The 13027-nt window shown below is 38.9% G+C and overlaps 1 protein-coding gene across 1 annotated transcript in view; it reads left to right on the forward strand.

Moving 5' to 3' along the window:
* The window catches only part of cacna1db (calcium channel, voltage-dependent, L type, alpha 1D subunit, b), an 82480-nt gene that overhangs the window by 42965 nt on the left and 26488 nt on the right, over positions 1 to 13027 (forward strand). Inside the window, exons 7-18 of the mRNA XM_030733042.1 lie at positions 2468 to 2664; positions 4652 to 4755; positions 5060 to 5229; positions 8435 to 8509; positions 10398 to 10485; positions 10652 to 10678; positions 11013 to 11173; positions 11267 to 11492; positions 12003 to 12210; positions 12338 to 12458; positions 12661 to 12775; positions 12903 to 12963. Coding sequence (XP_030588902.1) covers positions 2468 to 2664; positions 4652 to 4755; positions 5060 to 5229; positions 8435 to 8509; positions 10398 to 10485; positions 10652 to 10678; positions 11013 to 11173; positions 11267 to 11492; positions 12003 to 12210; positions 12338 to 12458; positions 12661 to 12775; positions 12903 to 12963 — 1553 coding nt within the window. The remainder of the gene's footprint in view (positions 1 to 2467; positions 2665 to 4651; positions 4756 to 5059; positions 5230 to 8434; positions 8510 to 10397; positions 10486 to 10651; positions 10679 to 11012; positions 11174 to 11266; positions 11493 to 12002; positions 12211 to 12337; positions 12459 to 12660; positions 12776 to 12902; positions 12964 to 13027) is intronic.

Consider the following 13027-nt stretch of genomic DNA (forward strand, 5'->3'; position numbering starts at 1 on the left):
ATTTGAAATTTGCCAGTGACCATCTAGATGATCCAGAGGAGGCATGGGAGAAGGTCATGTGGTTAGATGAGACCAAAATAGCATTTTTGGTATCAACTCCACTCGCCATGTTTAGAGGAAGAAGAAGGATGAGTACAACCCCCAAGAACACTGTCCCAGCTGTGAAGCATGGGGGTGGAAATATCATATGTTTCAAAGGGGACAGGAAGACTGCACTGTATTGAAGGGAGGATGGGTGGGGTCATGTATTGCAAGATTTTGGCCAACAACCTCCTCAGTAAAAGCATTGAACATGGGTTGTGTCTGGGTCTTCCAGCATGACAGTGACCTGAAACACACAGCCAGGGCAAATAAGGAGTGGCTCTGTAAGAAGCATTTCTGGCCTAGCCGGTCTCCAGACCTGAACCCAATAAAAAAATCTTTGGAGGTAGCTGAAACTCAGTGTTGCCCAGCAACACCACCCAAACCTGAAAGATCTGGGGAAGATCTATATGGAGGAGTGGGCCAAAATCCCTGCTGCAGTGTGTGCTGACTTAGTCAAGAACTACAGGAAACGTCTGACCTCTGTAATTGCAAACAAAGGTTTCTGTACCAAATATTAAGTTCTGTTTTTCTTTTGTATCAAATACTTCTTTCATGCAATAAAATGCAAATTAATTATTGAGAAATCATGCAATGTGATGAGGAGGAGGCCCTGTGGTAGACCCAGGACATGCTGGGGAGGTTATATCTCTCGGCTGACCTGGGCTCCCTCCAGATGAGCTGGAGGAGAGAAGCCTGGGCTTCTCTGCTTAGGCTCCTGCCCCCGCGACCCGGCCCCGGATAAGCGGGGAGAGAATGGATGCATGGATGGACAATGTGACTTTCTGGATGTTTTTTTTTTTTAGATTCTGTCTCTCACAGTTGAAGTTTACCTACAATAAAAATTACAGACCTCTCCATTCTTTGTATGTGGGAAAACTTGCAAAATTGGCAGTGTATCAAATACTTATTTTCTCCACTGCACATCTCAGCTTAGAGGAGACAGGATTTAATCCCTGACAATGAATGGACACATGTACCTATGTGAATGGTAACAAGTTGCTAAAAACAGCAGATGGTGGATTAAATCCAGTGATTAAATGAGTAATATCTAGCTATTATGTAATCATGCTTGAGCTTTACATTTACTCTTTGCTTTCATCACACCACATTAAAAAGGATAGACTGATGGACCCATATACACACCAAGACACATATACAAAGCATATATATATATATATATATATATATATATATATATATATATATATATATATATATATATATATGCATGTTCTCCCCGTGCTTGCGTGGGTTTCCTCCCACATTCCAAAGACATGCACTTATTGGGGTTAGGTTAATTGGCTACTCTAAATTGCCCATAGGTGTGAATGAGAGCATGAATGTGAGTGTGAAAGGCTGTTTGTCTCTCTGTGTTAGCCCTGTGACAGGCTGGTGACCTGTTCAGGGTGTACCCTGCCTCTCGCCCTATGACAGCTGGGGTAGGCTCCAGCCCCCCCCCGCAACCCTGAACAGGATAAGCGGAAGCAAATGGATGGATGCATATGCATATATATATATATATATATATATATATATATATATATATATATATATATATATATATATATATATATATATATACAAGCACTGTCGTTATTTTATTAAGGAGGTGGAAAGTTTAATGTGCGGGCTAATCTATAATGCATGCACTGTAAGCGTGGGGCGCTTCTGTGATGATGGAGTAGTCAGAACAGTGAAAAGTACAATTGCAAAGTGTGACACAGAGGACTGCGTGAATGGCTCTATGGATTTCTGATATCCATTCTCTCATGGATACAGTTCAAATAACTGTATATCATCTTTGTCCATCCATCCATTCTCTCCCACTTATCCTGTTCTGGGTCGCCGGGGGGCTGGAGCATATCCCAGCTGTCATAGGGCAAGAGGCACGGTACACCCTGTACAGGTCACCAGCCTGTCGCAGGGCTAACACAGAGAGAAAATTTAGAATCACCAACTAACCTAACCCCAGTAACTGCATGTCTTTGGACTGTGGGAGGAAACCAGAGTACCTGGAGGAAACCCACACAAAAAGAAAGCCAAGGTGGAATCGAACTTAGGACCTTCTTGCTGTGAGGCAGCAGTACGCCACCGTGCTGCTTTGTATGAAGTAATAATGATCATAATCTCAGAATCAAAGAAAAATGCAGTAATGGGGATTTCACAAAAATAACACTGGAGAAAAAAATACAAATTCTGGCAGAAGATAAATTATTACACACTAAGAAAGAAAGGTGCGACATAAGATTGACAAAGAATATACGTGAAATAATGTAACAAAAAGTCAAATCGATTGGACAACTATTACCATGATGTTAAAAAGCTGCGAGTCTTTAGTGCCTTGTTTCCATGTTCATTTATCTGTTTGTCTTTGTGTCTCCAGGTGCCCTTGCAGAGGAAGAGCCAGCGCCGTGTGCAATATCAGGGCATGGCCGTCATTGCCTGCTCAATGGTACAGTTTGCCGGGAGGGCTGGCAAGGCCCCAACAATGGCATCACCAACTTTGACAATTTTTTGTTTGCCATGCTCACTGTGTTCCAGTGCATCACCATGGAGGGCTGGACTGACGTTCTCTACTGGGTAATCTGCCAGTTGGCATTAAAATTACTCTCATGATGTCCAACTGGGGCACCATATTTTCTTTTTACTGAGCAAGTCTTATTTAAAGTTCACAATCTAAAAATACAGTACTGTGCAAAAGTCTCGAGCCATTCCTCATTTCTTTTTATTTTGCTTCCAAGGAGCCAGGCTTTCTTGTAATTTTTTAAAAGTGACCTTGAGCAATAGTTCTCCCACCTTCTGAAGGTCTTTGAAAAGGTTTTTTTTTTTGGACACTGGCTGCTTTTTCACAGATTTTTCAGTCCAGTCTTTGTACCTTTCAGAGGAATGTCTTTTTTGTTCCTTAAGCCATTTAACACTGACCTATGAATCATTCAGACGTAAAACCCACCTTTCCTGTTTCTTCAGTTGAATTTACAAAAAATACAGAGGATAACACAGTTTCACAGAGTTTGGGATGCCATGCAGCATAAACAGGCAGGAAACTGTGGGGGAAAAAAAAAAAAAAAAAAAAAAAATATATATATATATATATATATATATATATATATATATATATATATATATATATATATATATATATATATATATATATATATATATATATATATATATATATATATATATATATATATATATATATAATTTTTTATTATGTAATTATGCAGACACTGTCAGTAATAGGTGGGACATTATTTTTCATACAGGGCTTGACCAACACAGTACTTTTCTGAGCATACTTATTTAGGCATGCACTTTCTGTTTTTTCTCTGTCTTGCAAATTCATGCTATATATGTAATTTGTAACCCATTTACCCCCCCCCCCCCAGCTTCCTATTAACAAAACCCACCAGCTGCTTTTAATTAGCCAAAACACTCAGCATCCATGATGAGTTTTCATCACAGTACACCCACCTCCTTTTATTGATGGAGATCCTCATCTATGAAATAATAAACCTCTTCACCTAATTCTTGTTTGTCTTCTCAGACTCTCTCGCTCCCTCTGTCCCACACACACTTTCATGCATGTATGTGTTACCATGGCAATTCCATGCTAATACTCCTGTTAAAGTGGTAGAAGGAAGGAGATCCAGCAGACCTAAAAGAAGGAAAGAATGGATAGATAAGCAGATGCATAAATTAACTCTAACCTTTAGCCTAGTATAAATATTTCTTCATGGTGGGTGGTTACTGTGCTGCGGCTGGAGGCAGGTAGATTAGTGTGATTTTTCTTTAAAGGAAACACGAGTATTAAAATAGAAGTGTAAATTGTAGACATGTACATTGGGTAAATAAAAGTCCTGGGAACTGTGTGAAATGTGATTATGGGAAATAGGAAAACTCCAACTATCAGTTCCTGGTGTCCCAGGTGGCTCCACTAAGAGACACGTTGTATTTAATGCGGTCATTTGGCACAGCCTCATTACTAACACCAATACAAGTACTCACTGTCATTCATAACTGACCCAGTTATCACTCACATGGTTCCCTCTAGTGGTCACCCTTCCTGCTGCAGTTTTAGTTGTAGCTCAGGGTTAAAATCCTTTCATATTGGAGGGATACTGTGGGCTTTGCACCTCCTCAAATCAATTACATTTTTCGGCTAATTCGGTTATTAATTTAAATAATTAAGTACACATAATCTTCCATAATTGCACATTATTCATACAGGTCGCTGTGACTGTGTAACAGAAAGCCAAAAATAGCCGGAGTTCTTTTTTTCTTGCCTAAATTGAACTGATAAGTGTGCAGCGTGACTTTAAAGGACAGGTGGTTTGTCAGAATCTGCACAGGGGGCTTCAGTGAAATTTCACTTGTTTTTTATATGCAGAGAAAACATTAACCTTTAACTGCTTCCCTTCATAATGTCACTGAGTGTGTTTACTGGATTAAAACTAAAGAGTACCATTACCATGTCTGCAGGTTATTTGATATAGTAATGACTTTTCTAATTTGGAGAAGTAGTTAATTCAACTAATTTTCTTATTATCTTTGTTTTTCAATGTAGATGAATGATGCAATGGGCTTTGAGCTGCCGTGGGTCTACTTTGTCAGCCTTGTCATCTTCGGATCCTTCTTTGTTCTTAACTTGGTTTTGGGTGTGCTGAGCGGGTATGTTTTACATTTCTGTTTTGATTTGTGCTTTTAACAAAATGGACATGGTATTTTACTCACTTTGGTATTAAATTAAAAATGTGATGCTGCAAATGAATTCCAAACCATGAAACACTCATGAATACTTAACTTAATAAGTTTGAACCCTGCGCATGCAAAGAAATTATGAGAAATTTGTTATTAAGGTTATTAAGTTATCATTCTTAGTGCAGTGTTAGGACAGTCAGTCAGAAAAAAAGAGAAGAATAGTGTTGTGATTCTGTGCAGTGTGTTGCTTGACATTATGCTTTCCCCTCTCCAGAGAATTTTCCAAAGAGCGAGAGAAGGCCAAGGCTCGAGGTGATTTCCAGAAGCTGCGTGAGAAGCAGCAGTTAGAAGAGGACCTAAAGGGCTACCTGGACTGGATCACCCAGGCAGAGGACATCGACCCTGAGAACGAGGAGGAGGGAGACGAGGAGGGCAAGCGTAACCGTGAGTTACCTGGATTACCTACTCTTGTCCAAAGCAGGCAAACAATGAATGCAGACAGTACTGTGAGTTCCAAAGTTATAGCGTCTTCTGCCCGGAGATAATGCTGCACATTTCTTTGCCACAAAAACAGCAACAAGAGGAAGGAGAGGTAGTCAAACCGTTACGCATCTAACTGACGATCCTCTGATGAGCTCGGCTGCGGCTCATTGCGGGAACATGATGTTTCTTCCTTGTGCTGTTTTGAGACAGCTGCTTCCCCACATACATTTCTGGCCTGCCATTTGATTAGTACAGTAACTAAGGGGTGACTGCATCTGACTGTTTGTTTGTGTTGACAGTTGGCTTAAGGATTGAATTAGAATAAGGAAGCTGTGCATGGCTTGCTTAAAGCATCTAAGAGTTTACTTAAAAATGCATTGAAATGCAGAATGATTTACAGAAAAGGATTTTTGGCACCCCTAAATGCAATCTAATACATAAACATAAACCCCCCGTTCTACAAATCTGCACACATATGATGTAGAACATAATTAGATTTTCACACAAGAAATTGATTAAAACTGCTCAGCATTTTCAGCTGCTCTCAGTCATTCATGGCATGGCTCAGAATGGCTCAGCTGTGATGGCCTCATAATTCATTGGAGAAAATTAGAATTAAAAAACATGGGTTTGAAATGGTAATGTGCTCTGCAACAATACGCTTCTTGGCATCCACCTCCACCCCGACACAATTAAATGCCTACATTTTTGCCTTTGCATGTACAGTATGAATATCTTACTCAGATATATTATGTGGCTTAAAACTCTTTAATATTGCACGCCACAAAATTAGTGTGAACTCACTACAGTAGTGAATCAAGACCTCTGAATTACCACCTACATTGCATATATTTTCAGTTATAAAAGTTTTCACCATTTATGGCTCCACCCAGCTAGCCAGTGACAGTTGAACTGGTCTACTCCATAATAAATATTATTGAATAACTGTTACAGGCACAAAACTTTATCACGCTCATCATTCAGATTTAGACTTGATGCTCATATTTGTGTATAACTGATGTCATAAACACCCATCTTTGTCATGTTGGCGGACTGATTCTGTTTTTGAGATCAGCAGAACAACAGAAGCTCCTGCACCTCTGCGCTGTGCAAGTGCAGAAGACTGCAGCAGTGCAGTCTGTGTGCAGCACTGCACATGGAACGGTAACACTTTCACACTCGTTAGATTGAGTAGTCAGAATTTTCTTTGATGTGCCTTCACACGCAGCATATTCTCCATAGTAGCAATTTCACTGTTTTTGTGGGTCATAAACAGAGATTCTCATTAATGCTAATGTGATCTAGTGCAACATACTATAGATAGACTGCTGCCATAGCATAATTCAGCTTCATATTTAATTAGAGTTCTATAATAAATACAACAAATTTTCACAGTGCTGGTTATATTTGGTTACATTTACTTGCAGCATTACAACAAAACAGACAGGTCCAGGAAGATATTTTGCTTTTCTAAAGCATCAGTTTCAGCTAAAGTAGTAGCATCAGCTAGTGTAGCGGTACATGCATAATGATTAGGTTTTAGTAAAGAAGACATCTATGAGAGCCTGTATGAACAGCCTGAACGGTTTGTTCTGATTTTTGACCTTTGCCATATGTGGAATAAACAGAGCGAGTTGTTAGTCTAACAGTCCAAAGGTGATGAACAGGAGAGATTTGGGGGCATTTTACATTTATGATGAAACTATCTAGAAACAGAAAATCAACATGTAGACACACCATCTTTGCATCAGAGAGCCAGAGTGAGACAAGAGAGAAGAGAGAGAAAATGTGAGCAGCGAGCAAATGAAAATCAGCACTGAACGTCGTTATGAGGCGGGGCAGCCGTTCTTTTCTTTGGTGTTTTTCTTCCTTAAACTTTTCTTTCTGTGTTTTTAATCATAGTCTTTCTGACATTTGGCATGAACACAGGATAGCACGGTGACCCGGGGATTCTGTCACCTCACAGCAAGAAGGCCATCATTTGAAATTATGTGTTGAATTCACTCTAAGTCTTCTGTTACTCTGTAAACAAATGTTGGAGCTCGGCTGTGTGATTAGCAATGATACCGTGCAGGGAAAAAAATGTGGGCGTAAATGACATGAAAACACATCTGACCCAGAACGCCTCGTAACCATTCACAGAGCAATCAGTGCGTATGTACCTGTCCGTTTTTATGTTCTCAGTAGTTGCTTGCTGTCGATGTTATAGATGACACACTAACTTTATTTCCTTGCAGTGTCTGTGTGCCTTCTAAAAACTGCCTCTAGATTGCTATTAATCCCAGTTTTCCGCTTCTCTTCCCTTTGTTTCTTCATCTTTTCCTCTCTTTACTGACAGTTGTTCTCTTCTCTGCTTTCTATCTTCTGTTTCCTTACCCAAGTCATGTTAATAATTTCCAGTCTTACAGTGTATTATATAGTTACTCTGTCCAGAATTCATAGAGCTGATGTTAGGACATGCAGGATAACAGATCATGGATTTTTATTGTTTCTGTTTAATTTTGCATAATTTGCTTTTCTGTCATGTACTAAGCAGGACGTCTTATAGTGATGGACAGTGTTATGATGACACATTTAAAAACGAATGTCTTTGACATACATGCATTGTCTTATTTGCTGACATTAATACTAATGGTAGTATATCATATATAAGCTGAAATATGTCAGTGTGATAGCTGTATGATCACAAAAATTATTAATAACTAATAAAAAGAGTTATCAGTTATCACAGTAGTCTTTGTAAACAAAATGTGCTCTGACTTTTACTCTCATGTCAGCACTTTTTACTTAATAATATTACTTTCTAAATGTTTTAATAGCTTCACATCTACAAATTACTGTGAATTCTTCATTATTTAATCATTTTACTGTAACTTTGACCCAAGTACAAATATAATGAATGAATTTTTCCATGGTTGGACAATCCATAGATAATTCATGCATTAAAAAAAGGTAGTTAGTCTAGTAGTAGTAGTTAGTCTTGCAGATACAGTTCGTGAATGTCCTGTATATTTGTGGTAGCTTTTTCTGGACACGGTAGCTGTGCCAGTAGCTTGTATTGCAGCTGTGTCTTGCCGTACGTTCCTCTCTCTCTTGTTGTGCTGTGTACTGACTCACTGCTTCCTCTGCTGTCTGGCTGTATGATCTGCATGTTGATAACACCAAGGGGTCACGCTGGCTGACCTTACTGAGAAGAAGAAAGGAAAGTTTGGCTGGTTCACTCAGTCCACAGAGACACAGGGTAAATGTGTATGAGCGCGAGTGTCTGAATATTCCTGCACACCTTCACCAGGACGGTTCATCACCTGCATGTGCTTTGCTTATGCTTTGTGTGCACTTTGAACACCCTTTCTTTCATTTGTCAGCGTCTGGTCCTTACCATTTTAATCATTACCACATTTATTCATTTAAGACTTACGACTTATTCTAGTGACGCAAAAGCATAACAGCACGGAAAGTCTAACTTCAAGTGAAATAATTGACTCGTGCACTTTGAACTTTACTGCTCATGAAAGGAAAAAATGTCATCATGAAAGAACACTGTGCCTGTTTCAGAGCAGTTAATGGAAAATTTAGCTTTTTTTTTTTTTTTTTTAAATTGAAGAATTAGTAACACTGATATTCCTAATACCACCCACACACCACCTTGAACATTGTTTTACATACATATGTGTGTGGGTGCATGTGACTGTGAGCCAAATTCACAATGCATACTTTATTAAGTGTAAAAACAACAACGTTAACAAGCCTCACTTAAAATGACAAATATATGACTGTAAAAATACAGAACTGCAAATAAGAAATGCTACCAGTATATGCCGTAGCTTTCAGTTACACACACAATTTAAAGGGTGCTGCCTCAAATTAGTTGAGATTTAAATGCCTCCTGGCTTTTTGTTGCACAAAGATGGATTATGTGCTATAATATGTGACTGGTAAATTAATTTTGGCTCATGTTTATTGTAGTGTCATGTAAGTGTAAGGGATATTTAGCTAACATCAGTGTTTTTAGTTAATCTCATGACTAACTTTTCTGTATTGTTTTATTTATGTTATAACAGTTACTGTTACTTTGATTTATTTGCAAAGAATTATACACATTAGCATTCAATAACCATCCAGATATAACAGTTCTCTAACAACCCAGGTAACTGTTGTACATAATTGCAGACACCAATTATTAGCCAGTTAGTATATATTAATAATTATAATTTCATTGTTTGTTAATAGTAAAAAAAAGTTTAATAAACTATAACATATGATTTATTAATGATGGCTTTAACAAACCCAGAATTGTCACATACTTTTCTCATCATCATTATCAATAATAATTTCATCCTCATTATCATCATTTGTTCCTCATTTGTGAAGACAGTATGTTATGCATGTACAGTATATGTGAATTCCAACACACTATGTGTATACCCATGACAGACCTGGACAAAAATAATTGATGCATTTTCAATTGTAGATCAAATATTTCACCTGGACACTGCAGTCAGTGGTATTTCAAACCTCACCATGGAAAATGGTCTTCCAGTTGATAAATGTTTTAATAAATAATAATGCTAATCTATCAAATTGAATTTGACTCATATATTCACTGTAACATGATCTATGCTGAGACCTTAAGCTTCATCTTTTTGCAGTGATCACAACCATTACAGCTGGTTTCACACTGTGCAACTCCAAGATCCAGGGGTCAAACTTTGTGAAGCAGTCGCTCCAGCATTCTTATCTGACACCTGCAGTTTTTGCTGTCTCATATTTTTTTCTGGTGGTTTGGCTTGGCTTTCCAAATCCAAATAAGAGAATGCAGAATAATAGACCCCCATATTAATAATCACAAGTTAAAATCTGAAATCAAGATTATTGTTTATTGTTACACTGTAATGATGGATTTTTCATTGATTAGAGAATTGATTCTAGTTTTGTTTTTCTGCTAAAAAAAAAAAATCATATTTAATTTTAAGGATAGTTCATCAACCGAGAGCCAAGCCAAACCAAAATGCATGGGTATTAATCAGAGAATCAGTCATAACATAACAGAAAACGTATCTACCAAATGCTTTCATTAACATGTTGTAATATGTGTGTGTGTACTTGTGTGTGTGTGTGTGATATGACAGCGAGCATACCCACAAGCGAGACAGAATCAGTGACCACAGACAATCACAATGGAGAGGACGACAAATCACCATGCTGTGGTCCGCTGTGGTAAGTGCTGCATATTTTACACAGTAAAGTATTTTATTGACAGCTTAGGCTGTCAGGAAATTGGCAGCAGGCTGTAATATTAGAAATCAGACATTTGATTCAGAGTCCACATTTGCACATGCTGTTCCATTTAATTAAAAGTTGCTTCATTTTTTATTCTCCGCAGTCAAAAAATTACTAAATCAAAGTGCAGGTTGGTACCCTGTTGTGTGACTGCATGGTAGCTTTCTTCATCATTTACTGGACCAGGCTCATCTTGCATGGTTGATTATGGCATCGTATTTTAATTGTTCAGACCCCTGACGTTTCCATCTGTGTTTTTTCACTTTCCGATTTCATCATTGTGTGTCTGCACCTAAAAATCTGCTCCTTTTCTCCACCACTGGAATCATAATGAAGCTGTTTTCATTGTTTTTCACCAAACGTGAAGTTGCATTGAATTAAAATCCTGTCATCAGTTCAATGGGAAGGCAAAATCAGAAAAAAATAAAACAAATTCCAAAACATGTGAAACTGATTGTCTCCAGTCGTCAGTGGCGTCGATGGAACCGTTTTTGCCGCAGGAAGTGTCGTGCAGCCGTGAAATCGGTGACCTTTTATTGGCTTGTCATCATCTTGGTGTTCCTCAACACGCTCACCATCGCCTCTGAGCACTACAACCAGCCAGACTGGCTGACTGAAGTACAGGGTATCTATTTTGCTGTTTGTTCCATGTTATTGTAAAATGTATATTCAAACTTGTTCTTATATAAAGCATTTCTTTGTCCACTTTGTTCTCCAGATGTTGCCAACAAAGTTCTTCTGGCCTTGTTCACCTTGGAGATGCTGGTGAAGATGTACAGCTTGGGGCTGCAGGCCTACTTTGTATCCCTGTTTAACCGCTTTGACTGTTTTGTGGTGTGTGGAGGCATCGTAGAGACCATCCTGGTGGAGCTGGCGATCATGTCTCCACTGGGTATCTCCGTTTTGCGCTGCGTACGCCTCCTTAGAATCTTCAAAGTCACACGGTGAGCAATATCGGCGCGAACACTACTAAGAATGACAGTGGGCTGGCGCCTATCCCAGCTGTATTTGGTACAGAAAAAGTTGTCAAATGTGTAGAGCTCAGAAAATGAGGAGGTGGTTATTTGTACCTACTTCCTCACTGTTGTCAGAATGTGATCTATTACTATGCACCACTATGTATCTATTTAATTTACCACCTACTTTCCCTTATTTTAAACCAACTGCGGGATCCAATGGAGGAACATCCGATGCTTCACGGGTTCAGATGGGGATCTTTGTTCCATCACTTTCTTCCTTAGTTCCTAATACGCATGTTAACTGACTACATGTGTGATACCAGGCAGCTTAGTTGAGTGTAGTGACATACTGTACATAATGCCTGATGATAGTTAAAAATACAAAAAATATTTTTTGTGCTTTCTCTAACTGATATTTTCCAAATCAAACCCTTATTACATCACAGAGAGTTTGTGCATCCCTCTGTTAACTTGTTATGTTTGTTTCTTCTCTAGTCATTGGGCATCTCTCAGTAACCTGGTGGCCTCTCTTCTCAACTCCATGAAGTCCATCGCCTCCCTGTTGCTGCTGCTTTTCCTCTTCATCATTATCTTTTCCCTGCTTGGCATGCAGCTTTTTGGGGGGAAGTTCAACTTTGATGAAACTGTGACTAAAAGAAGCACTTTTGATAACTTCCCCCAGGCCCTCCTCACTGTTTTCCAGGTACATGTTTGGTTTGATTTAGAACTGACTAAGTGTCTGGAATAACACAATCAGGAACGTTTTAAATAACTGTCTGGGCTAACAGACCATCATTTTTGTGTCCTCTGCTCTACATTGTGCGCACCAGATCTTGACAGGAGAAGATTGGAACACAGTAATGTATGATGGTATCATGGCATACGGTGGTCCTGCCTCCTCTGGAATGGTGGTCTGCATTTACTTCATCATCCTCTTCATCTGTGGAAACTGTATCCTACTGGCCACAAAAATCACACACACATCCACACACTTACCACGCGTAAAACACACACGCACAAAAACGGCATGTTTGCATGTGTGAAAAAGTTGTATTTAATATTGAGCCAGTTGATGATATCCCACACTCTAAAAGTACAGGTGGGTTTTTAAATGGGTGGATTTCATTGTTTTCTCTTTAAGTCAAACGATCAGACATCCTGCTAAATGTTTTCTTGGCCATTGCTGTTGACAACCTGGCAGATGCAGAGAGCCTGAACACAGCACAGAAAGAGGAGGAAGAGGCGAAGAAGAGGAGGAATAGTGCCAAGTACAGCTTAATGATATTTCATACTTGAATGTCTGGTTGTGTTTTTTATGTTTTATCACAGGCATTTAAAACAGCGAAATGGTCCCCTACCTTGTAAATCACGCCTTGTTTCTTCCGTCCCCGACAGGGACGCAAGCGCTGATAAAAAGAAATGTGACATAGCAGAAGGCAAAGATGGTGAGACCAAGGTAAAAAAGATTCACACTGAACTATTAAATTGCAATTCATACACTGAATAGCACCACTATTTAT

This window comes from Archocentrus centrarchus, chromosome 7, assembly GCF_007364275.1.
Source record: "Archocentrus centrarchus isolate MPI-CPG fArcCen1 chromosome 7, fArcCen1, whole genome shotgun sequence".
NCBI classification, from domain to species: Eukaryota; Metazoa; Chordata; class Actinopteri; order Cichliformes; family Cichlidae; genus Archocentrus; species Archocentrus centrarchus.